This window comes from Amphiura filiformis, chromosome 2 (genome assembly GCF_039555335.1).
Source record: "Amphiura filiformis chromosome 2, Afil_fr2py, whole genome shotgun sequence".
NCBI classification, from domain to species: Eukaryota; Metazoa; Echinodermata; class Ophiuroidea; order Amphilepidida; family Amphiuridae; genus Amphiura; species Amphiura filiformis.
The window spans coordinates 57,251,428-57,276,664 of record NC_092629.1 but is presented as its reverse complement, the minus strand read 5'-3'; the positions used below and the strand labels follow the sequence as shown (position 1 = coordinate 57,276,664).

The window sequence follows — 25,237 nt, the reverse complement described above, 5'->3', positions numbered from 1 at the left end:
TTTTTGGTAGATTAGTATGGTGTGCTACCATTATACATGGACAATTCTGTTTGTTTGTTTGGTTTTGGGGTTTTTTGCTGTTGATTGTTAAATTTGCACTTTTTTCCTTGAATTGACCTTAAAAACATGTGGACACACATCAATGCACCTTTAAGATGAATATAGCTTCCTATAGGTGCAAATCTAGATATGTAATCAGAATTGCCAAACTGGTTTAGTCAGGCGGCGAGTGGCATGATAGAGCCGGCAACTTGTGAAACCGCCCGGCCATATGGCATTTTCCATATACTCGGTTAGTTTTGTGGGGTTCATTATCGAACCCCAACGGTTTTAGCTTGTATTTATATTATTTATTAACATAGGCCTATTTGTTTGTGATATTTCAAGCGTTTTAAAATTTCAAAATAATCCCATTCAATTACACGGTTAACGATGGAAATTTACTGAATTTAGAGAATGCACGTCATTCACCACCTGGGTTTAGTAAATTTTTATTCAGCTAGACTTCTCTATGTTGTACATTTAGTGGATGTATTAATGTATATGGTACTGCTGTGTACCCCCTAAAATGGAATATAAAGTCACGTTATCAGATGACCAGCCTCACCACTCCCAACTTTACCCTATCAAAATAGAAATGTTGGCTCTAAAGAAGAAAAGTTCATACTTTTCCTCATTATGATCCCAGTGCAAATTTGCCACTAGTTCAGATCTCCATGTTAAGATGTTTTCTGTTATTTCAGAAGTATGATTGATAATTTATCTTATAATGATGTATTTGTTGATGTTATGAGTTTTACAGACTATGATGGTATTCTTCCAGTTATCAATTTTGGTTGGAAACTCTTTAATACAATACTACATGACACTGATAAAATAAATTTTATAATAATAAAAAAATTTAAGTAAATGCTACAGGTGCAACAGTGCTATAGGTCCTCTTGTAAAATAAAATGAAAATGAAAGAATATGTTTGATCAATTCCAATCTATATTTGCCTGGCTTATTTGTTGTTTCAAAATACTGAAAAAACATGGTAATGCTAATAACCCTTTTTCTTGGAATGTATACAACAATAATTGTGCTGACCTTTCACAGTTGAAAATGAAAGTATTCTTTCAATGAGTTCTTACAAAATTCATATCCGTGGATCTGGGTGCAGGACCATGAAGTCCAACCTATTTATAGACAACTTGACAAGACAGTTAAACTAGTGTCCCGCATGACTACCCCTCCAGTTTTCAGGCACCACTCAACCACACAGTCACAAAAAAACAGGAACCGCCACAAAAACGGTTCGCAGCTGTTGGCAAGAATCTTCGCACAGCATACAATGAAGTTCACTTTTCTAAGGGGGAGCTTTAGTTAAGATGATAAATAACGATTGGTAAGAAAGTCTACTAAATGACCTCATATAAGGCTGTGATCACATAGAAGTATACGGTATTCGCTATACGAAATACGCTCATTCGATCAGGCAGAGTTCACATAGTATACTCCTATGTGAACTCAGCCTGATCGAATGAGCGTATTTCGATAGCTTAATACTGTATACTTCTATGTGATCACAACCTAAGGTAACGTCGTCTGTAGAAAGTAAAAATGGTGCAACTGCGACAAGAACTGGGAAGAACTGTCACTCTTGCTAGTTAGGCAATGTGAACAAACATTTTCCTAGCATATTGACCTAACACCACAACTATATGGTACTTCACAATTTAACAGTAATGGAAAGCCAATTGAAGCACCTAGATGGGTCCAGCATTGGGGGTGCAACTGCTTTAGTTTATTCCAAAAATACAGGAAACCATTATTAAGGAATTTTCATGGCAAACCATTTCTCAGAATAGGACAATTTACACTGTTCTGTGGCATATACTTTCACAATTGAAAGCAAAAGTTGGGTTTCAATTGTTATTATACATGTTTTCATGGAAAACCTTTTCTCTGAAATGTGTAAATTGCACTGCTGAACGTGCAACAATTATATATTACTCTGAAATATATAATTGAAAAAGATATTGTACCTTCTATCAATTATTATTCACTAGCGGGATGCCCATGCTCTGCTAGCCGAGTAAACAGGAGCGATCACTAAAACAGGAAGAATCACTGAACAGGTGACATAATAATGTATACCATACCGAATTGCTACTTTATCGTTCCCCTCACCCCTCGATCACCAAGATAAAGTGAGTATATGAAGAAGAATATAAAAGTCGAAAATAAATATGGAACTTTTTAGCCGAAGTAGATAAATTTTGTAAAAACAAAATATAAATCAGATATATACCTCACTGCAGGCGTATATATATTTGCAGAATAGCCTATTTTTCCATACCTTAATTTTCAAGAGATACTTACTTTTTCATGACTTCACATGTTTTTCAATGGGTAAAAAGACCTTTTTCTTCTGTAACTTCCCCCCCAAAAAATAATAAATTAAATACCCTAAAAACTAATTTTTCAAGTTTCTACACACTTGCCTCACTGTGCAGTTTTCTAGTCAGTAGTCACCAACAAAAATCTTCATTATGCAAAATTTTATTGTTAATCATGTATTAGACTAAGTCCTCCAATCCAAAATCCCTCATGCACAATTGTTGTGCTATGCTATGGCACACACTTTCAGCTTTGCATGGGGAACACAATATACATAGACAACACCAACATAGGCTAAACTTGTTCATATTTTATTGAACACTACACTTTATAATTATTGCAGTGAATTCAGAGACACAGACACATTGGAGGCTACGGGACTTAGGCTTTTATTTATATTTTCTTCAAAGGGCTCTGAATGCCGGATATTTTGACCAGTTTACAGGATAGTGGGAGATTGTATTCAAATCTGGGAGTCTCCTACAGAATCTGGGAGAGTTGGTAGCACTGGGTATGTAGAGAGCCTATCTCTAGCAGACGAAGGATGTGCCAAAGGAATCTCAGTTGAAGAAATCCACCAACAACAATCTTCATATTTCACTTTTTGACTAGGACCCCCCCAAAAAAAAATTCTCTTCGGGTGACCAAAAAAAAACCTGAATTCAGACTTAGCCTAAAAATTCTCATGCCTGCTTGGAAAAACTTCATGAAGAGGTAATAAACTTAACTTTGATCACAATACCAGAATTTGCGTTACTAGAATTTTCAGTTGACATTCAAGTTTCACCTTTCACCAACAGACTGGCAACCCAGGTTAGCGTTCAGCGACCTTTTGGACACTTGATCCCAAAATTGGGTAACATGTATTGGCACCATCTCTGTTCAGTGATGGCTGGTTTACTCTGATGTAATTAGCCTCCTTTTTAACACCACATTCAAAATATCTGGGTTCCTTGTCCATAATTTACACTTTGCCAAGTCTATATGATGGCCAGGAGACTCGATGTGAATGTGTTGGGAGACCTCAGACGAGGTAGAGGTATGTTATTTCTGTCCCAGGTGAGCCCTATTCATAAATATCCCCTCAAACGCCACCACCAGGGGCAACTCTCAGAGGTTCCATGTTCCGTTCTCCCGCACAGCTTTACTGCAAGGCTCTTTCTTCCCCAACACTATCCGTCTGTGGAATTCATTGCCCCAGGAAGTTGTTGAGTCACCAACCCTAGACGTCTTCAAGTCCAGAGTGTGTAGCGTCTCCTTCACCTAACCAGTCCACTTTCCAGTCATCTTTTTAGCTGCACATTCACCTTGTATATCGTTTTGGATCAGCACCAGTCTTTGTTGTCTGCACTAACTTGAATGCACCGCAACTAATGTGCGAGTATACTCCAGCGGAGGTTTCTGCACAGTATTGGAAGATGATGACGATGATACGCGATCATTCCTACCAATTTTCCTGAATTTTCCACACCATAATTGGTCTTGTGCATGGGGTATGGGTCACTTGTAAGTTGAATATTGTACCCTTACATTGTTAGTTACAAATCTTACCTTCTCTGGGTTTGATGTCCTTGAGTTCTGGCAATCCAGTCTTTGCTTCTATTTTGTTATCAGCCAGGGCAGATATGATGTAATCTACAGCATCATTGGTCCTCTCCAACTGAAAAATGAATTAAAATATAAAGAACTGTTATTAACATATCGAAAATTATATACCTCATATATAGATTCCTCTCATCTGATTGGTTAAAAGTGTGGTCATTGAATTAGCTATGCCCTCAAAATGAACTACGCCCAGTCATGGAAACAAACTATGGACCGGTGTGCGTCTACGCATGCGCAATCCCAACATCCATGTACATCCATTTGGTATATAAAACAAAATTGACTGCTTTATATTCGGGACATGGTTAAAATTATAGGCTGGCAGTGATCTCAAAATCATAGCATTGTTTTGAGATCACCTTGGGCCTATAATTTTAACCATGCCCCTCATAGCAGTAAATATTTGTTTACTATAGTAGTTTAATTTGTATAAACACAGCTGCCAAAAAGCTGTGCGCGATGCAACCATGATCATTTCAAAAACACAATGTGAACATACAACCTTGGATACCAAATGAAAATACTAACAAAGTACAAAGGAGAAAGTTCCCCAGCAAAAATGCCACCTCAAAATTCAATGATCATAGTCAATTTTTTCTTGGAGTTTGCAGCCAATAAACGGATAGATCCTAAAATTGTCAAAATTTTTAGGTCTTTTGGGAAACTGCATGTATATCTTCAATACAAAAGGTCAAAATTTCATATGATGGTCGGCCTTTCCTCCCAAATACATACAGTTTAAGTATTTCATTAGATATATATAATTTACTTTGAGGACAGTTAAATGTCAGTTTTCAATAATTCTCCATAAAATTTGTATTACATCGTGAATTTCAATATTTCATAATTCTGAATGCAATTTGGTGTGTTTTGATGCACTTTGATGCACTGTGCAAAGGTGGGTGAGACCTTAAGACTATAATCCTCAAAAAAAGTCCTTGGAACACTTCAAGCATCTTTAATAAAGTCAAACATGTATTTTAAAAATGTTCAATATTTGGTATTAGAAGAAAGCTGAGCCTTCAATTAACACTCCCCCCCCCCCCATCATTCAATGTTGCAACACTTTCGAGACACACTGAACACATTTCCATGTCTCAACAGTGCACCTGGGAGGGGGATCAAAATTTGCCCCTAAAGATGCTTAAATGTTTCTAGACTTTTTTTTAGGATTGTAGGTCAAAATCTTGGACAGAGACCAAAAGTGGTCTGAGAACATCTCTGGTCTGGAAGTGCCATGTCCATCTTGTCCAGTCAACCATCAGTTCATGAGGCAACAAAGATAACATAAGCTTACCTGATCCTCCAGTTTGTTGAGTCTCTCTTGTAAAGCCTTTTCTCCTAGTAGGCCTAAGTGTTTGGATGGAACACCCGTCTCTGGATCTGCAAATACCATCTCCATCTTCTCTAGTAAACCGTCAACTCTATGAGGCAACAAAGAAGCAAAAAAAGAAAATCATGAGTTCACATTCTTCTGCCAAATAATTATATGTAATTATTATGATGTGTGCGATCATTGACTATTATTTGAAATCCATACACCCCCTATGGACATGACATTAATGCTCTGCATGCTAGCCATAGGCTTGAACATAAAAAGGTCCAAGTTTTGAGATATTTCCTCAAAATATCTCAAGAACGACTGAACCAATACTAGGCTTGTTTGTACTCATTTTAGTGCATTTTTCATGCTGAATCCAAATATGGTCTTGAAAATTACCAACTCTGAAATTTTTTATTATTATTTTTTTCAACTGAAACTTATCACGGCAGTCGACACCCGCATGGAGAGAGTTAATTTCCCACACAGGGAGTGGGGCTACCTGAACGGGTGACTCCATTTGAAATTCACACTCCCTGTGATGTGTGGAAGATTAAAGTCATGTCTTCCATTACATGGATCGAATCCATGGGTTCCTAGGCTACAGTCACCCATGGAAAACAGGGTACTGAAAACCAGTACACCATGTTCATATGGGCCATGAGTTAGTTTGTTTACATTGCAGTAATTCCCTCAGAATAGTCAATACAGATTCCAAACAGATACAACTTACCTCAAATCAGTTTTAGTTGCTCTTAATAACTCTAAATTGACATGACATTGATATTTATTTGCTCAATTTCATACCAAAATCAAGGAAAACATGGTTTTGTTATTGCAAAATAACATAGAAATCACACAGGGTTATATCAGGTTACTGCAGTAGGCCACTTGAGGTAATCAATATTGCCACTTGAATGGCGTGACTCAGTGATTTCTGCTCATTGTAAGACAGATAGTGTTGTAAACTTGATTGCATAACATTACAATTGCCAACTGATATCCTTTGTATTTGAGTTGTTAACAGGGCTGCCAACTTTGAAAAACACATTTCAGTATTTTTCAACCTCAAAATCAGTATTTTGCATACAAAATCCGTATTTTGAAAATATACTTACGGTTCTCAAGATATAGGCATTTTAGTGTTACTCAAAACAATAAAATACAAAGAAAGTTGAAAGGGATTACTGGCTATATCTCAAAATCAATATTCCTGAGAAACAACTTTTTTGGCTTAATCACAGCACTGTAGTGAAAGGATTAAATTTTTTTTTTTAAAGTCGCAAAAAAAAAAAATCACAAGAGGTCGCCGTTGTGGGCGCTTTTACACAGATGTCACTAGACACATGTAAACAAGTACAGGGGCAGCGCCCTGGTGGGTGGGTGTTCAAGCCCCAGCTTTTTATCATTCCCAAACCTGTTTGAAACCCTAAAACACATGTTTTCATGAGAAACACTAATTTTCAAAGAGCTTCCATTTCCAAGTTACAGCACTTTGAAATGTCCACTCCCCTATACTTAACCATGTATGAAGCATTTTTTAAACTTTTGCAATGGCTTTATTACATGACCTATGCATCTGACTTACACATATGTGAAGCACAATTTAAAACTAATAATTCATTGATTTAAGTGGACCCCCCGACCACCCACCCACACCCACCCCAATGTGCCAAGGTCATGAGCAAAAACAATGTAGGAAACCATCTTGTAGGCTTAAATATTCTTTTCATCATGGAGCTACAGAGTTAACTAAATACCTTCAGAAGACATAACCTGTCATAGCAGTTGAATGGTTAATGAAAAATAATAATGTGCATGCACCATTTCGAGATATGACTCTTGTAGGCCTATTAACTATTAATTTTAATGTGCATGCATCAACCGAAAGTCGAAAGAAAACGGTGTCGGAAACCAACTTGTAGGCCTATTCTTTTGCACCAATAGTGCTAAATAGTTGACTAAATACCTTCAGAAGACATAGCATAATGTAGCACGGGATGTAGCAGTTAGATGGTTAATAAAAAAAACCAATAAAATACAAATAAAACAAATTATTTAATAGGCCTACAAGATGGTTTCAACACAATTTTTCCTGACTTTCGGATTGTGCATGCACATTAATATTTTTCATTATAAACATGCAACTGCTACTATGCTATGTCTTCTTTCTGAAGGTAGGCCTATTTAGTTAACTATTTAGCTCTCAGTGCAAAAGAATAGGTCTACAAGATGTATTCCGACATCGTTTTCCTACCGACTTTCGGATCGTGCATGCACATTATATTATTTATTAATGGACGGAAATGTGGCACGTTCCATATTTTCGGGTTTTAAACTTTGGAATGCGGGACTGGGGGACAGTTGGCAGGTCTGTATTTTGCCAAATACGAGCAGTGAAAATCTCTGAATAGCCTTACTTTTAATACATATATCAAATTTTTTGAAAAACGTATTTTAGGACACAAACCGTACTCAGTATTCTTGACCAATTTCCGCATTTAAATACGGAAAATTCGTACTAGTTGGCAGCCCTGTGTTAATGATGGTATTAGAACTGTCATAATGGATGTAAACATTAAAAAATGTCAACAAAACATGCTGCTGCAGAACTCTATGCCTGTGTGTGTGTGTCTGAGGGCCGATGACTGGGCCGATGACACACATTCGATGGGTGTAGTCTTCCATAGGGGGTGTGTGGATTTCATCTGGAATAGTCCACTGTGGGTTATGGTAAAAGATAGTTCAGCCAGGGTGGGGGCACCAGTTCGAAACTAGGGTTCATTTGGTGCAGGGCTGTAGCAAGTGGAGAGGCCAGGTCAGTGCCATTAAACGGGGAAGCCAGGTAGGCTATGGCCGCCACACTTTTTTAGCCAATTCTTATGTTATTCTTTAAATTATGATGCCAATTTTGAGTCATGACTATGTTTTGGCAGCCCACCTCTCCGTGATGGCCATTCACAATTTTCAGCATTGCTACGACTATGTTTTGGTGAGTGAGCAACTTGATACCAAAAAGGTGGCCTTTCTGTAAGTCTGGGAAATTTTTGAGAAATTATCAAAAACTCTTCAAAATTCTTGAAAAAGGATGGCCTTTTGGTGACATTAAAAAGAAAAAAAATAAGGAGGTCATTGGATAAGAGAGAGTTGAAAAATGGGGGGGGGCAATCATCCCAGTCACTCACTTTTAGTGAGTGCCCCAGCGGTGCATGTGTACATGGTTGAAGGTCAGTTGAGTTTTGAAGCCATCCCTTACCAAATTGAACACACATTGGACTATATTCATTTGAAATTTACACTTCCCCTGTGGAAGATTTTGCTTAAGTCTTCCACAGAGGGAGTATGAGTTTCAAATAGAATAGACAATTGGATAACAAATCCACAAAGCCCCTTCCACCTCTTAACATTTTAACACCTAGAAAAGATGTAGGCCTAAGCAATACTATCTCACTTGTCCTGTCACTCCTGACATGTTCATTAATATCTCTATAGTGTGTCTTGTCTCAAGTTGAGAGTAACGCCATGTTAGATTTCACTGTGGCAGATTTGAATCAGTGCATATGCGGGGTTGCGACGCCAGCATATGGACAAATCACCCTAAGGTGTGTATATGCTCCATGTAGGATTTCACAGTGCCAGATTTGAATCACACACACTAACCTACATGTATTCCCACGGCACGTATACACACGCGTAGAAGGGCGATTTGTAATCTACGTCGGTGACGCCATCCCGCAAATGCATTGATTCGAATCTGTCTGCAAAATCAAAACAAGATATAAATAAAGAGGACTCACCTGTCTCCAGTCCCCCTGACTTGTTCATTAATATCCAGTTCTTCCATGTGTCTCCTTCGTGATATGTATTCCTCAGACATGAAGGCCTCCCATCGTACCAATTTCTTCACATCACCCTTCTTCAGTTTTTGTTCTAAACAATGTAAAAGGCACAAATAGCGTATTAAATTTAAATAACCCTTACTCGTTCTTGATTTTGAAAAACCAGTGCCTTAGCTATGCAAATATCCCAGTTTGCTCCTGAGCATAGCTAAAAGAGCAGCAAGAGGGCAGCTGTCCGGTCCCCCTTTAAGAAGTCTTTCTTCCCTTTGAACAATTGTTTTTTGTATATTGGCGCTTTATAAATTGTTGTTGTTGTTGTTGTTGTTGTTGTTGTTCCCCCCTCCCTAATCGGATTAACTACCCTAGCAATAGATGAAAACAATTTTTGAATAGATTGCCCAAGAAGCAGGTTGCACTCATCACCTGTGTATGTCTGCAACCATAGATTGAATACAATACCGCTCTTTTCAAAGATACTAATCTTACAGATGCGAGTGATAACCATTTCTTGACATCTATGGGTTCAATGCATAGGTACCACATGAATGTTGCAGTGCAGGGCGATCTATTCAAAAATTGTATTCATCTGCTGCTATAGTAATTAATCCTTTTACATCATCACTTATTATTTTCACGCAAAATTAGTAAACACATCATATTTTACTGGAAAAGTTGAATATTGACAACAGCGATTAGCTACCACATCAGATTTTACCAGAAATGTTGATTACTTATCATAGGTGCATGGTTTTAAACTGGTTTTACTTGTTTTAGCTAGTTGCTATTAGTCAAAGTTGATAATCGACAATTAAAGAGGGCACCTTAAGGGTAGACGAGGTATTGTTGGTCGAAGCAACCTAAAAATCAATTTTCATTATCCAGATCAATGAAAATTAACACCTTGATGTTTTGCAAAAGTTCATTCTACAAATCATATACTTTGCAAACTTGCTTAATTTATTGTTGTTAATGAGTTATGTACGTTTTACAAAAGTGTTGTTGTTTCAGCCCTCTTTACAACGTAACTCAAGAACCGCAGCACCTATAAAAGTATATCTGTGATATTTTAATTCTTCTACACACTCGCTATGAATTGAGAAATGCAGTTTTTGTCAAAGCTCACTACCATACCATTCGTAAGATGCTGTGAACTACCAAATCACAACAGTTTAAAATAATTAATAACCTTAACTCACCTGGAGTGTCAGTAGGACGTGTTAATTTTTGGTATTTTATTTAAAATGATCGGTAGATTCAAATCAAGGGTGGATCGGTTCTTTGCCGAAGCTCTGTCACTAGGATCCACAACATGCTCATCAATCTGGGCACAGTTATTTAACCCCAATACATTTGTACATTTATTGAGTGACCTTTGAATATTTTGGGTACAGAAACTCATACTCTGCAACTTGAGGTCAAATTTTGCACTATGATCATTTCATTGAGGTTATTGAACTATGCCATTGGGATGATGCTATTGTGGTCCATAGTGTGTGGTACTTACTGAGTTGTCCATGTTTCCAAGACAAGCAGCATCCACATTTGTGTACCATAAATCTCACAATGAAGGCAAAATGAGATATTATGATCAACGGAGGTACTAGAGGTGGGCGACTGAAATACTCCTTGATGAGTTCATAGCGCTGGAACTTCCAGTGCAGATCCGTGTTCTCTTGGACTTTTTCAAAAGTGTAACTATGGACAAAAAGGTAACAGAAATTGTTGATATGCATGGCTAATTTTTATCTTTTTTTTCACATCAAACATAAAACATATAGTGCCTATAAATCCTACTGGGAGAACTCATAGTTTGTGCAACCTCAAGTGTAACACTCAGGGGTGTGAGTGACCTCTATTGAAAAAAGAGCAACTTTGTTCAAAAAAGAGAAAAAAAGAGGTAAAGCACTGAAATATGCTCAAAATGGGCAGAAAATGAAAGAAAAAGCTAAAATTTTGCCTTAAAGAAATTTCCAAAAAAGAGGAATTCAGCTTAAAAGAGGAGATTTCACACCCCTGAGTTACACTATGTGAAATCTCCAATATTGGACTGTCACTTATAGGAACCACTATTTTGGGCAAAGGAATTGAATGACAATTGGGGTCTTCAAGCAAGGGTGAGTGTTGCAATGGTCTGTGCATGTAACACTCAAAGAGTTAAGATGCAAAAAACGATACATCCATTTTTCTCAATTTGAAATATAACTGATTAAATATAAAGAAAATAATGAGAAACAAATATGTGATGCGATCAAGCAAAATCAGTCGGAACTCGGAAATATTGATTTTGAGATATAACCATACAAAGGAAATATTTCCTTTTGTTTCCTGTTGTTTTGGAAACTCTTTATAATTGTTCATCTTTGAAACTGGTTGTTCAATTTCAATGGGGTTTTCTGCAAAATCCAGATGCTTTTTACTATCCTATAGATGAGTTGACCTCAATATTTATCAACAAAGGCAAGGGACTGGTATATCGATATGCTTGAGTAACCCCATGTAACCACTTCACGGTTCAATAGCCGTATTGTGTTGTGGCGGGAGTTTTAAAAACACGAGCCCTGAACAAAATGCATGCCTACTGCCAGGAAAAACACAATGGAAATTGTGATGATGCATGCGCATACTGCCAGGCATTGACGTGAGAAGTCGACTCATCTATAAGAAACAGTAAATTTAATATTTCCGAGTTCCGACTGATTTTACATGATCGTATCACATATGTGCTACTTTTGGTCATAGTTTGAACAGTTTACGTTGGAATTTGTAAAAATAGGGTGTCAATTTAAACTACTGTATATACAGCATATGTTGGTGGCATTAACTTAAAAAGGTCTAAAATGGCATTTATCTGTTATCTGGTTTTTTTTCTCATCCGGAACCCTTCGTTTTGTGTAATCAGTTCATGGCATTACAGACCACAAACAAGCATGCACTAAAGAAACAAAGTTTGTTGGGCACATGATGAAACAGTAATAAGGTACATTATTTTTCTCCTCCATGAGTGATGAGCAAACATGGTAGACTCAGAGCTCTCCCTGTATAATCTCTATGATGTGCAAACATGGTGGACTCTGAGCTCTCCCTGTCTACAGTCTGTCCACTTAGAAGTACAAACCAAATCTGTGGCATCGGGGTCGATGCTTTGCCACACGCGAGCGTGACGCTTGAATAGAGTGTGGTGCACAAATCGCAAGCAGCAGTTGGCGCGCCAAAGAAGCATCGCACTGAAATAATTATTCTCATACCTCCAGTTTCCGAGGTCTATTTGCTTTGTACTTCTATGTGGATAGACTATAATCTCTTTGATGTGCAAACATGGTGGACTCCAAGCTCTTCCTGTATAATATCTTTGATTCTTACCTGAACATAGCAATGAGGAGATTGAGTAGGAGTACATTGCTGATAACCATGTAGCCTGCGAGAAGCAAAATGCCAATCTCCGGATACGTTGGACATGGGAGGGCGCCTCCAGCAATCTCAGTACTGTTGTTAGAACAGTCGTCCCCAGCTGTGAATTATACAAATTATGCAAATAAGTATGCAAATAAATGGCATAAAACTATACAGCACATCAGGCCACCATATACTATCACCATAACAAGTTTGAAGTTGATCAGCTATTGTGTTCGAGCTGCACAGTGGATTAATGAATTTGCTTCCGCCTGGTCAGCCAAGCAGCCAACCATTTGGATGATAACATAAGCCCCACACATATGTAGGGGCCAAAAAATAAACAAAAATTACAGAAAATATAAGCATGTTTAAGAGAATTGTATGATTGCGTGACATACATTTTGAATTTGGAGTGCGTATTACTTACGATCGATATCTTCCAGAAATAGCTCGCCATAAATCTGAAAGTAAGGTCGTTTGAAGATGCCCTCTATGATCATTGCGCCGTCAGTGATATGTGGATACAGGATAGATTGCACTGTAATACCATACCCAAGGAGGAACACAAACAAGATGCAGATGAAGAACGATAAATCTCGAAACTGGATGAAGGGGAAAAAAAAACAAAAAACATTTTAGATTTACATGACAATGGGTAAATCCATTTAAAATCCACATCCCACTGAGGAAGATTTTAAAATTCCAAACAATTTTAAATAATTCCAGCCATTTTCATCCACAAAAAAGTAAAAAAGGCATGTGATATGAAAGCAAGAAATCTGTGTGCAACAGTAGACACACAGATTGGAAGTACTGCAGTTGAAATCCACACACCCCCTATGACCTGAATCGCTCATACAGGGAGTGCCGATTTTAAATGGAGTCATCCATTCAGATAACCTCATTTAAATTGTGTTGAAGATTAAGGTCATGTCTTCCACAGGAGGGGTAGTAGATTTCAACTGGAATAAAATAATAACTCTTCTGTAGACATGCACTGCTCCTGTGTGTAACTAGATCAAAATCAGGACAAAATTTGCCAAACATGTTTCTTTTTTATGGCCTATTTCAGCCTACAAGTTAACTTCATTAGCACATAATGGTATAGTCTTTCTGGGAGTAGGTGAGTGGGTCAACTTTGTAAGTAAGTGTGTCATTTCGTAAGGGGTGTACGAGGGGGTATCCAAAAGTTTTTGACATCACCCAGAAGAGCTATACCGATGAAATTTTGTCAGTGTAATCACTGGTCCTTATGTACATTATAGTCCAAAAATGGTCTCATAAGTATGTTTACTTTCTTCACAGGTGGCGCTAGATAGGAAGTAGGCGCATAACCTTTTCATGATAAGATCCTCCACTTTTTTGAGTTTTTTCACTGTAGCTGCATCATCCGTAAGTGATGGACGCCCACTTCTTGGCTCATCTGTGAGGGACATGTGGCCAGTTTGGAAATTCCTTTTTCAAAAAGCAATAGTGCCATATGATGGGCAATAATCACCGTAGATTGCTTTCATTTCATCATAGATTTTCTGAGCATTGTAGGCCTAACCCTTCAAATGCAGGAACTTAATCACACTGCATGCCTCAATTTTCACCATTTTGCAGGTTATGCACCTACTGTCCATCTAGCACCACCTGTAACGAAAGTAAACATACTTATGAGACCATTTTTGGACTATAATGTACATAAGGACCAGTGATTACACTGACAAAATTTCATCGGTATAGCTCTTTCACTTCTTGGTGATGTCAAAACTTTTGGATACCCCCTCGTATGTGGATGGAGTGTGTTATGAGGGGTATGTTTAATTTTATGAGATACATACCATTTTTGCAATCATGACAAGCTTTGGTCCAATGTTCCTATACAAGGTGAAGATATTGAGAAGACGTAGGAAAAATATGAAGAGATCCAAAGCCAGGATGATGCGTGCAGCTTCTAGAGTCTCCTGGAAAAAGCGTAGAACTATGCCCGTGGCAAACAAGAGCAGAGTCAACAGATCCACTTGATTCCAAGGATCAAAGAACCAGTCTTTGAAGCGGACTCTCCAACTTAGGGAATCTCCTTGAGCAATCTGTAATGATAAAATATAACTAGAATTACTACGGTTTATAGTTAATAGGCGTCTAAACAAAGGTTTGTAATACAAATAATATGCAATATGCAAATAAGCTCATTACTATTTATAAATATGCAAATAACATGACACAAAACTATACAGCTCATCAGGCCACCATATACTATCACAATACCAAGTTTGAAGTTATTGCGTTGGAGCTGCACAGTAGATTAATGAATTTGCTTCCGCCTGGACAGCCAAACAAAGAAACAAACAATCAGGCAACCATTTGTAACATAAGCCCCACATGTGTGGGGGGGGGCAAAATATTATGTGAGTGATCATCCCCCCCTCCTTTGGGGGAAAATAAGCTTACACGTATGTGTACATCCATATCAAAATGATGCCCTCCTTGGCTGCTACACCCATATCAAAATGATGCACCAGACTCATCTGGAATGGTATTTGGGATTTTGCTTATACATTCCACAGAATTAGATTAACCCTAACCGAAGGGAAAGAAGAAACGAAAAAGGAGAGAAGGTGAACAAAGAAGTCACTTGGTACCCCCAGGATTCGAACCTCGGACCCCTCGCATGCCATGCAGAAGATCACTGACCTGTAGCCACAAAGGTTACGCTGCCCCGGGCAGCAATTCCCTGGGTATACATGACTCATCAAGTGTCATCAAGTCATGTGGAATGCATGCACGCAGTGGTTTTAATAGTGAGCTTTAGTGAGACTTGGTTCGGTTAGGGTTAACATTCCCAACATATAACGTTACCTGCATTTTTATGTCTATGTCTGATCAACTTTCGTCAGGGGTGTGATTCAAAGCTTAAATTGTGTACATTTTGGCCACAAAAATTCTTGAAATAAGGAAAAATCCTGAAGAATTTTCAGTTGTATATCAACATCATCATCATCAGTCGGCTGCGGAGCAGGCGACTACAAGCTTTCTCCAACTAATGCGGTCTTGGGCAAGCGAAACAATTTTGTTTGGCTGCAGCATCCCTTCAGTATCTCCCAGGAGGTGCTGGACATACTGTAAGTACAGTGTGCGCGGCTGTCCCGGTTTCCTCTTCCCATGTGGTGGAATATAAAGCGCATATTTTTTTTCATATATTGTTTATCAACAACATATTGACAAAAGCGTACCGCGATGACAGTACTGCTATAAGCACTAACCTGTCTAAACTCCTCTATGAAGAGTGTAAATATCCAAACAATGAGCACATACTCCACTGGGTTGGGATTCGGTTCTGTGAAACTATTTGATAACATGATGTACGAGAACAGAGCTAAAAAGAGGAAATACGCTATCTGAAAATGAAACAAAACAGCAATCAATTAAAGTAAGTCTTATGCTCAGTGGAGGTTTCTTTCAAGTGGCTACACTAAACGTTTGCTATATCATCAAATGGGTTATGTAAAGGGCATGTCAAAAATATAAAAAAATCACTACATTTGGATGCATTCCTAATATACCGTAAAACCCCGTCTACAAGCATATAGTGTGCTTCTGATGAAAGCTACATTAATCCAGTCGCCATTATGGAGTTTGAGCAAATAAATTACGGATCCAAGCATATACAAACAAGTATTATTTTAAGACCGATCAATTGTATTGGTATATTAACGCTTGCTTCGAATTTATTAAGCTTTTATAAAAAACACTATATATGCTTGTAGACGGGGTTTTACGGTATTTGGGTGTATTTCTATTACATTTGGGTGTATTTCTAATACATTTGGGTGTATTGCCAATACACCTGGGTAAATTCCTAATACATTTGGATGTATTCCCAATACATTTTGGGTGTATTCCTAATACATTTGAGTGTGTTCCTAATACATTTCATTTGGGTGTATTCCTAACACATTTGGATGTATTCCTAATACATTTGGGTGTATTCCTAATACATTTGGGTGTATTCCTAATACATTTGAGTGTATTCCTAATACATTTCATTTGGGTGTATTCCTAACACATTTGGATGTATTCCTAATACATTTGGGTGTATTCCTAATAGTGATGTGGTCGGCACCGTTTTTTATTGTCGACATGTCGATATAATTCGTATACCGACGTCGACAGTGTGTCGACATAAAAAAAAATTAAAAAAAAAAAAAAAAAAAAAAAAAATTTTTTTTTTTTTTTTTTTTTTTTAATTTTCAAAAAATATTTTTGGCCAGAAAATCAAGTTATAGGCCCAAACTGACTTGTTATTCAAGGTTGGAAACCAGAGAAATACTGCTACTCAAAAAAAAAAAAAAAAAAATGCCAATTTTTTTACAAAGTTGGAAAAATTACTTTTGTTTCTATTGAACAGCTAGCAATGCATACTAATTCAATGTGTCCCTGACTGTTCAATAGAAGCAAAGGTAATCAAAATGTACAAGTTCATCCAACTTTGTAAAAAAAAAATTGGCACTTTTTTTTTTTTTTTTTTTTTTTTTCTGGTTTTCAACCTTGAATAACAAGTAATTTTGTGCCTACATGTATAACTTGCTTTTCTGGCCAAAAATATTTTTGAAAAACTAAAAAAAAAAAAAAAAAAAAAAAAAAAAATTTTGTCGACATGATTTTTTGATGTCGACATGTCGGCATACGTGCCGACGACATTATGTCGACATAAGGCATGTCGACCACATCACTAATTCCTAATACATTTGGGTGCATTTCTAATACATTTGGGTGTATTCCTAATACACCTGGGTAAATTCCTAATACATTTGGATGTATTCCTAATACAATTTGGGTGTATTCGTAATACATTTTGGGCATATTCCTAATACATTTGGGTGTATTCCTAATACAATTTTGGTGGTATTCCTAATGCATTTGGGTGTATTCCCAATACATTTGGGTGTAAACCTACCACATTATGCCTGAATGTTATCCTTGGTGAATCAAAGAATAAGACAATCCTCTGTATCGTAGTAAGTTCTTTGCCACTGTCATGGATATCAACGTCAGCTGTGGCCATGTAATCCTGTTCACTGTGTGCGCCACCAGAAAGTAACCTACAACAAGAATACAGCACAGTATTTTATTTTACTGTAGTTAATTGGGATATTCCATTTAAATTCCACACTACCCCTATGGAAGATTTAGCTAAAGTCTTCCACAGAGGGAGTATCAATTTTCAATAGAATACACAATTGGGTAACTTCCATTTGAAATACTTACTCCCATTGTGGAAGATATAGGTAAAGCCATAATACAGGTGGAGTATGGGTTTCAAAATGATTAACTCTGACCAATATTACATTTGAAAAACATACTCCCCCCGTGGAACATATTTCCAAAATCTTCCACAGGGGTATGGTTTTTAAATGGAATAGCCATTATGATGGTAATTTGAATGCTGACAGAAAGAGTAGTATACTCTGCAGTGACTGTAAAAAGTCACTAAAACTGAAAGATATAGCTGTCAATTACAGTGACAGTGTCTTAGTGCCAAATTGGATGATGGGTACATATCGTTAACAGCACGTTCACTATACTAGTGCGGGCTTACTGTCTAAAACATGTTAATGGCACTTATACCCAAGGCTACAAAGCGCTACTGTTAATAGTGGATGCCACAAGCACCTCCCTCCCTCCCTCCAGTGTTCCCTCAACAATATGGTGCTCAACTGGACCAATGCGCAATAATTATGCGTCCTGGGGAGGTTAAAATTCAGGGGAGGGCAAGAAAGGGAAGGGGCAAAGCAATTTTTGGCAAGCCAAGGATGGGGGGGGGGCACAATGGGCTCCTTTTACATAAAAGGCTCAGGAAAACAGTACAGAAATGCTTAAATCTAAACCATTTAAACCAAATGCAGGTATGATTATTATTTATTTTTGATTATTATTAGACAATATTTATAAGGGTGCTCTACAGAAGGCACAGCACCTTACAAAAAGCAAGACACATGGAAACAAAGCAAAACACCAGGAACAATAACACAGAAAAAAAATATGCTGACTTTAGTTTTCTTCTGTTAAATGAGGCCCAATTTTGAACATTAAATTTACAGAATAGGCATGATTTATGTAGAAATTGATAATTAAATGTATTTAAGCTACTTTCAACATATACTTCAGCAAATTTTAGGAAAATATGATATACTAGGCAGGCACCCGTATTTGGCGGTTCTCGGCTGTCGCGATTACCTGACTTATGGTGACTGTATCCACAAAGTTTCATGCCCATACGACAGTTTTTACTAATTTGACCTCAGGTGACCCCTGGTGACCCCGAAATGACCTTCCAAAAATTTGTCTCTAAATGTTGAATGTACCTACTACGTTTCATGCCCATATGACAGTTTTTACTAATTTGACCTCAGATGACCCCTGGATGACCTCTGTTGACCTTGATCCACTAACCAATACAAACTTGTTCTGTCTCGGGTCAAGATGCATCCACCCACCAAGTTTCATACCCAGGTGACAGTTTATACTCATTTGACCTCAGATGACTCCTGGATGACCATCTGTTGACCGTGACCCACTAACCGATACAAACTTGTTCTGTCTTGTGTCAAGATGCATCTACCCACCAAGTTTCATGTCCAGATGACAGTTTTTACTAATTTGACCTCAGATGACCCCTGGATGACCTCAGGTGACCTTGACCCACTAATCAACACAAACTTGTTATGTCCCGGGTCAAGATGAACCCACCCACCAAGTTTCATGCCCATATGACAGTTTTACTAATTTGACCTCAGATGACCCCTGGATGACCTTGGGTGACCTTGATCCACTAACCAATACAAACTTGTTCTGTCTCAGGTCAAGATGCACCCACCCACTAAGTTTGAGGATCGTGCGACCCCTAGTCTCCGAGAAAATAGGCGGACAGACAGACAGACAGACACACAGATAGACGATGCGTATTATTATATAGATTCATGTTTTTGAAAAACAAATTAAATTAACTAGGTGGTTACCCGTATTTGGCGGTTCTTGGCTGTCGCGATTACCTGGCTGATGGTGACTGTACTCACCAAGTGTTATGCCCATAGGACAGTTTTTACTAATTTGACCTCAGGTGACCCCTTGTGACCTCGAAATGACCTTCCAAAATTTGATTCTAAAAGTTGACTGTACCCACCAAGTTTCATGCGCATACGACATTTTTTACTAATTTGACCTCAGATGACCCCTGGGTGACCCCGGATGACACCAAAATGACCGTCCAAAAATTTTACTCTAAAAGTTGACTGTACCCACCAAGTTTCATGCCCATACGATAGTTTTTACTAATTTGACCTCAGATGACCCCTGGATGACCTCGGGTGATCTTGGCCCACTAACTGAAACAAACTTGTTCTATCTGAGGTCCAGATGCACCCATCCACCAAGTTTGAAGAACGTGCGACCCCTAGTCTCAGAGAAAATAGGCGGAAAACAGTTTTTACTAATTTGACCTCAGATGATCCCTGGGTGACCTTGACCCACTAATCAATACAAACTTGTTCCGTCCTAGGTCAAGATGCACCTACCCACCAAGTTTCATGCCCATATGACAGTTTTTACTAATTTGACCCCTAGATGACCTCTGGTGACCTTGACCCACTAACCAATACAAACTTGTTCTGTCCCGGGTCAAGACGCACCCACCCGTCAAGTTTGAGCAACGTGCGATCCCCAGTCTCCGAGAAAAACAGTTGTTACTAATTTGACCCCTGGATGACCTTGGGTGACCTTGACCCACTAACCAATATAAACTCGTTCTTCCTCATACCAAGCTGCACCCACCCACCAAGTTTGAGGAACGCGCGACCCCCAGTCGCTGAGAAAAGAGGCGGACAGACAAACAGACACACAAACACACAAACACACAAACAAACAGACAGATTCTGGTGAATTATAGTAAGATATATTTTGGAAAATTATTGGAATGACCTCATGGGATACAAATTTTTCTGAGCAAAGTTCGACATAAAGTCATAATTAAAAAAATTATGACTTTATGTCCTCCCATAGAACTGCGTGTTAGACGGCCAAAATAACAAGCAGTGTTTCTTTCACTTTACCTCGTTATTTCAGCTCAAAATTAACAAAAACCATTCCTGACTAGGCGGTACCCGTATTTCGCGGTTCTCGGCTGTCATGGTTATTGGCTTTTGCAGATCTTAAAATGAGGGTATGTCCTTTGGCTGGGATCACTGTCCTCACAGATGAGCTCAATTGCAGCTTTTTGCAATTTGACCTGACTTTCGCTCTCAAATCTGAGCTTCCTTGGCCAAAGTTACACCCACCCACCAAGTTTCATGAGCAATTTGAAATTTTTATGTTTTTTGACTTATGACCTCTGAACTGTAGGTCTGACAAAAAGGTCGCCGTGGAAACTTTTGTTTGTTAGTCCAAGGTCCACCCACCCACCAAGTTAGAGCTCTATAGGGGCAATTTGAAGTTTTTACCTATCTTGACCTATGACCTCTTAACCGTAGGTCTGTCGAAAAGGTCACTGTGGAAACTTTTGTTTGTTAGTCCAAGGTCCACCCACCCACCACATTTGAGCTCCATAGGGGCAATTTGAAATTTTTACCTTTTTGACCTATGACCTCTTCACCGTGGGTCTAAAGAAAAGGTCACCGTGGAAACTTTTTGCTCGTTAGTCCAAGGTCCACCCACCCACCAAGTTTGAGCTCTATAGGGGCAATTTGAAGTTTTTACCTATCTTGACCTATGACCTCTTAACCGTAGGTCTGTCGAAAAGGTCACTGTGGAAACTTTTATTTGTTAGTGCAAGGTCCACCCACCCACCAAGTTTGAGCTTCATAGGAGCAATTTGAAATTTTTACATTTTTTGACCTATGACCTCTTAACTGTACATCTGACAAAAAGGTCACCGTGGAAACTTTTGTTTGTTAGTCCAAGGTCCACCCACCCACCACATTTGAGCTCCATAGGGGCAATTTGAAATTTTTACCTTTTTGACCTATGACCTCTTCACCGTAGGTCTAAAGAAAAGGTCACCGTGGAAACTTTTGCTCGTTAGTCCAAGGTCCACCCACCCACCAAGTTTGAGCTCTATAGGGGCAATTTGAAGTTTTTACCTATCTTGACCTATGACCTCTTAACCGTAGGTCTGTCGAAAAGGTCACTGTGGAAACTTTTATTTGTTAGTGCAAGGTCCACCCACCCACCAAGTTTGAGCTTCATAGGAGCAATTTGAAATTTTTACATTTTTTGACCTATGAACTGTACGTCTGACAAAAAGGTCACCGTGGAAACTTTTATTTGTTTGTCCAAGGTCCACCCACCCACCAAGTTTGAGCTCTATAGGGGCAATTTGAAGTTTTTACCTTTCTTGACCTTTGACCTCTTAACCTGAGGAAAAGGTCACCGTGGAAACTTTTGTTTGAGAGTCCAAGGTCAACACATTGGCATGGCTAGATTTGCCATTTTAAGTGTTTGAAATTAGACTTCAATTGAACTTGACCCCGGCCTTGACCTTTGACCTTAAAAAATATAAACTCGTTCTTCCTCATACCAAGCTGCACCCACCCACCAAGTTTGAGGAACGTATGCGACCCCTAGTCTCCGAGAAAATAGGCGGACAGACAGACACACAGACACACAGATAGACAGATAGACGATGCGTATTATTATATAGATAATTATTACTAGTATTATTTCAGCATTTTGAGTATATAATGACAAATTTAAAATTGGAAGGAAATCGTACATTAAGCCTTTAATAGAAATCATAAGGCATTTTGGCAAAACAGGCTTTGAGTTTTGAGGAGTATGAGTGCGATCATACTCCTCCACATTCCTTAAATGATCATAAGGAATGAGATTTATCACACTCATTAATCTTTAAGCTTACATCACATAAGTATAATCACACTCATTCACAAAATAGCACTCCTCACAAGTTTGAAGAGTGCTATTTATAACAAGATTCCTAATCTTGATATCAATACAAGATTACATGCAAACGCATGCACAAATGATCGATTTTTGTCTCTCGCGATTTTCTAGCAACGCACCAGAAGGCTTTTGCAACACGCACCTGGTAATTGAAGCATGCGTTTGACATACACACAGCACTTAACTTTGCAGTTAGAATCTCATTTTGAGATAACTGCGATCGGCTTAATAGGAAATCATAAGGCATTTTGGTCTGAAACTCAGCTAAAGTGTTCCTATGGCTTGGTATTTGACCCAATCGACAGCCTCATCCCTCAACTTACCTCATTTCATACTGATTATGTTCTTGAACAAGTGAGTTGTACTTCGTCCCGATGGTTGAGTTTACTTTTTTCCCCATTAAACATTTGCCTTGAATAAATGCCCCATTTTGGAAAATGCAATGTGTAATTCTGTTTTCTACTTTAAAAATATTCAGCAGATGTTAGAGCAGGCCTTCTCAACTGGCGGCGCGCGTGCCACTTGTGGCGCTTGGAGTTAGTAGAAGTGGCGCATGAAGTGACGCACGGTAAATTTACTAGTTTTTTCCTCGTAAATTGTTTACAAAAAAGGGGTGAAAATACCACATCTGAGCCTTTAGATAGCTTTAAAATCTCATAGCTTCCGGGGGCACTGTCCCCTGGACGGTAAATTTACTAGTTTTTTCCTCGTAAATTGTTTACAAAAAAGGGGTGAAAATACCACATCTGAGCCTTTAGATAGCTTTAAAATCTCATAGCTTCCGGGGGCACTGTCCCCTGGACCCCCGCGGCTGGGGCTTTCACACGTCCACTGGAACCCTACAGTGGCCATAAGGCGTGGGCCTCCTGGACCCCATCCGCTATATGCATTCGATCGCGCACACGCTCCCTCACAAAATGCTCCCTAAACATGTTGGCACTTCATTATCACTAAAATTTCCCAGTTGGCACTTCAAATAAACTAGCTGAGAAGGCCTGTGTTAGAGTGATGATTAACCCCCTGAGGCTGGCACTACCTGCTGATCTAACATTGGCTCTGATTGGTCAATTATATGATATCTTCATTTTATTCACCAATCAGAATTGAGCTTTGCAAATATTTCACCCCATTTTTTTTGCATGGTGAAATTATTCTAACAATGTTGCTGATTGGTCCAATTGATAATGAAAACTTCTTTTCTATGGTTCAATGCATTGGTTCTGTGTGAACGTTAAAGTGCAGGGTGATATAGTCAAAATTATATTCATCTATTGCTATTGCTATGGTAGTTAATCCGATTAACTATGTCACTTTGATGGCAAATTCAAATCAATTCAGATTTTGATATTTCTAGAACAAGCCTACTTAAAAAAAAGCAATCTAACAGAGACAACAGTCCTTTCATTTAAAGCTATAGTGGATAACCATGATCACTGTTCAATATTTACATGACATTAAATCCACTATGTTGATGATCTTGCAGTGCATGCTGATGCTCACAAGAATACCCCTTTTCAGGGATATTGTCATGGTTTCTCACTATAGTTTTGAGTGAAAGGTACTCAGGACAAAGAAAAAAGTAATGCAGTCAAACTCTAAGAACATGCGCAATATGGCTATCTCAGTTGAAATCCACCCACCCCCTAAGGAAGACATGATCTTAATTTTCAGCACAGGGAGTGTGAATTTCAAATGGGGTTACCTGAATGGGTAACTCCATTTGAAATCTACACTCCCTGTGTGGCAGATTAAGGTCATGTCTTCCATAAGGGGTGTATGGATTTCAACTGGAATAGACCAATGTATCAAGATAAGCAGTCCACACTGAAACATTTACAAAATGCATAATGTCATTTGGCAACCTCCTATGTACTTGTGGCCCTTGAACATGTTTAACACAAAACTGCCAAGAGGATACATGAGAGGTTAAATTTTTTTGCTTTAATCATGTTCAGGGGCCAGTGACACAAAGGAGGTTTTTCCTGCCCAATTACAAATTTAATTGAACTATTTGCATAGGCTTCTATTGTCACCTAGAACATATAATGCCATTTCTAATTGGCTTATCTACAGTACCAGAAACAGTACGTACTAACAGTGGCGGTGTCATAGGGGGCATGGGGGAAAATGCCACCAGTCAGAACTCTTGGCCCAATTTTGTGCATGATTTGTTGATTTTGCCCCCCCTGAAATTCACTTTGCCCCCATGCCCCCCCCTGATAAAAAATTCCTGGCTCTGCCACTGGGTCCAAACCATCTATAACAGACTTACGAGATAGCAAAATGCTCCATGCTATTAGATGTTGTCGTGCTATAAAACACACATGTGTGTCCTTACTTGATGGCAGACTATAAACACTATTGACCACAACAGCCTCATCCCAATGGCATAGGCCAATAACCTCAATTACATAATCAATATTGCAAAATTTGACCTCAAGTTGTAGAGTAGTGTTTTTGTACCCAAATTTTCAACGGTCATTCAATGAATGTACAAATGTATTGTGGTTTAAGAACTGTGCCCCTGATAGATGAGCATGTTGTGGATCCTAGTGAAATACATCCGAGTTCAGTAAATACAATCACTCTCCGTGCATAACTCATGAATATTAACTCTTGGAAGGAATGTTTTAGGGTGCGCTTGATGACATGCTTGATATCGAGGGAAAATTTTCAATCAATCAACAAGGGTTTGTAATGTTATCATTGGCAGATGGTTTGTATGGAGGGAGCAGAATAAAACGAGCGGCATACGAAA

General features: G+C 38.5%; 1 protein-coding gene across 1 annotated transcript in view; it reads right to left on the bottom strand.

Moving 5' to 3' along the window:
- LOC140146434 (transient receptor potential cation channel subfamily M member-like 2) overlaps nt 1-25,237 on the bottom strand; it is a 122,996-nt gene that overhangs the window by 36,753 nt on the left and 61,006 nt on the right. Inside the window, 9 exon segments of the mRNA XM_072168282.1 lie at nt 3,934-4,042; nt 5,285-5,411; nt 9,106-9,238; nt 10,652-10,842; nt 12,508-12,655; nt 12,968-13,142; nt 14,367-14,615; nt 15,789-15,923; nt 17,483-17,627. Of these exon segments, the coding sequence (XP_072024383.1) occupies nt 3,934-4,042; nt 5,285-5,411; nt 9,106-9,238; nt 10,652-10,842; nt 12,508-12,655; nt 12,968-13,142; nt 14,367-14,615; nt 15,789-15,923; nt 17,483-17,627 (1,412 nt within the window).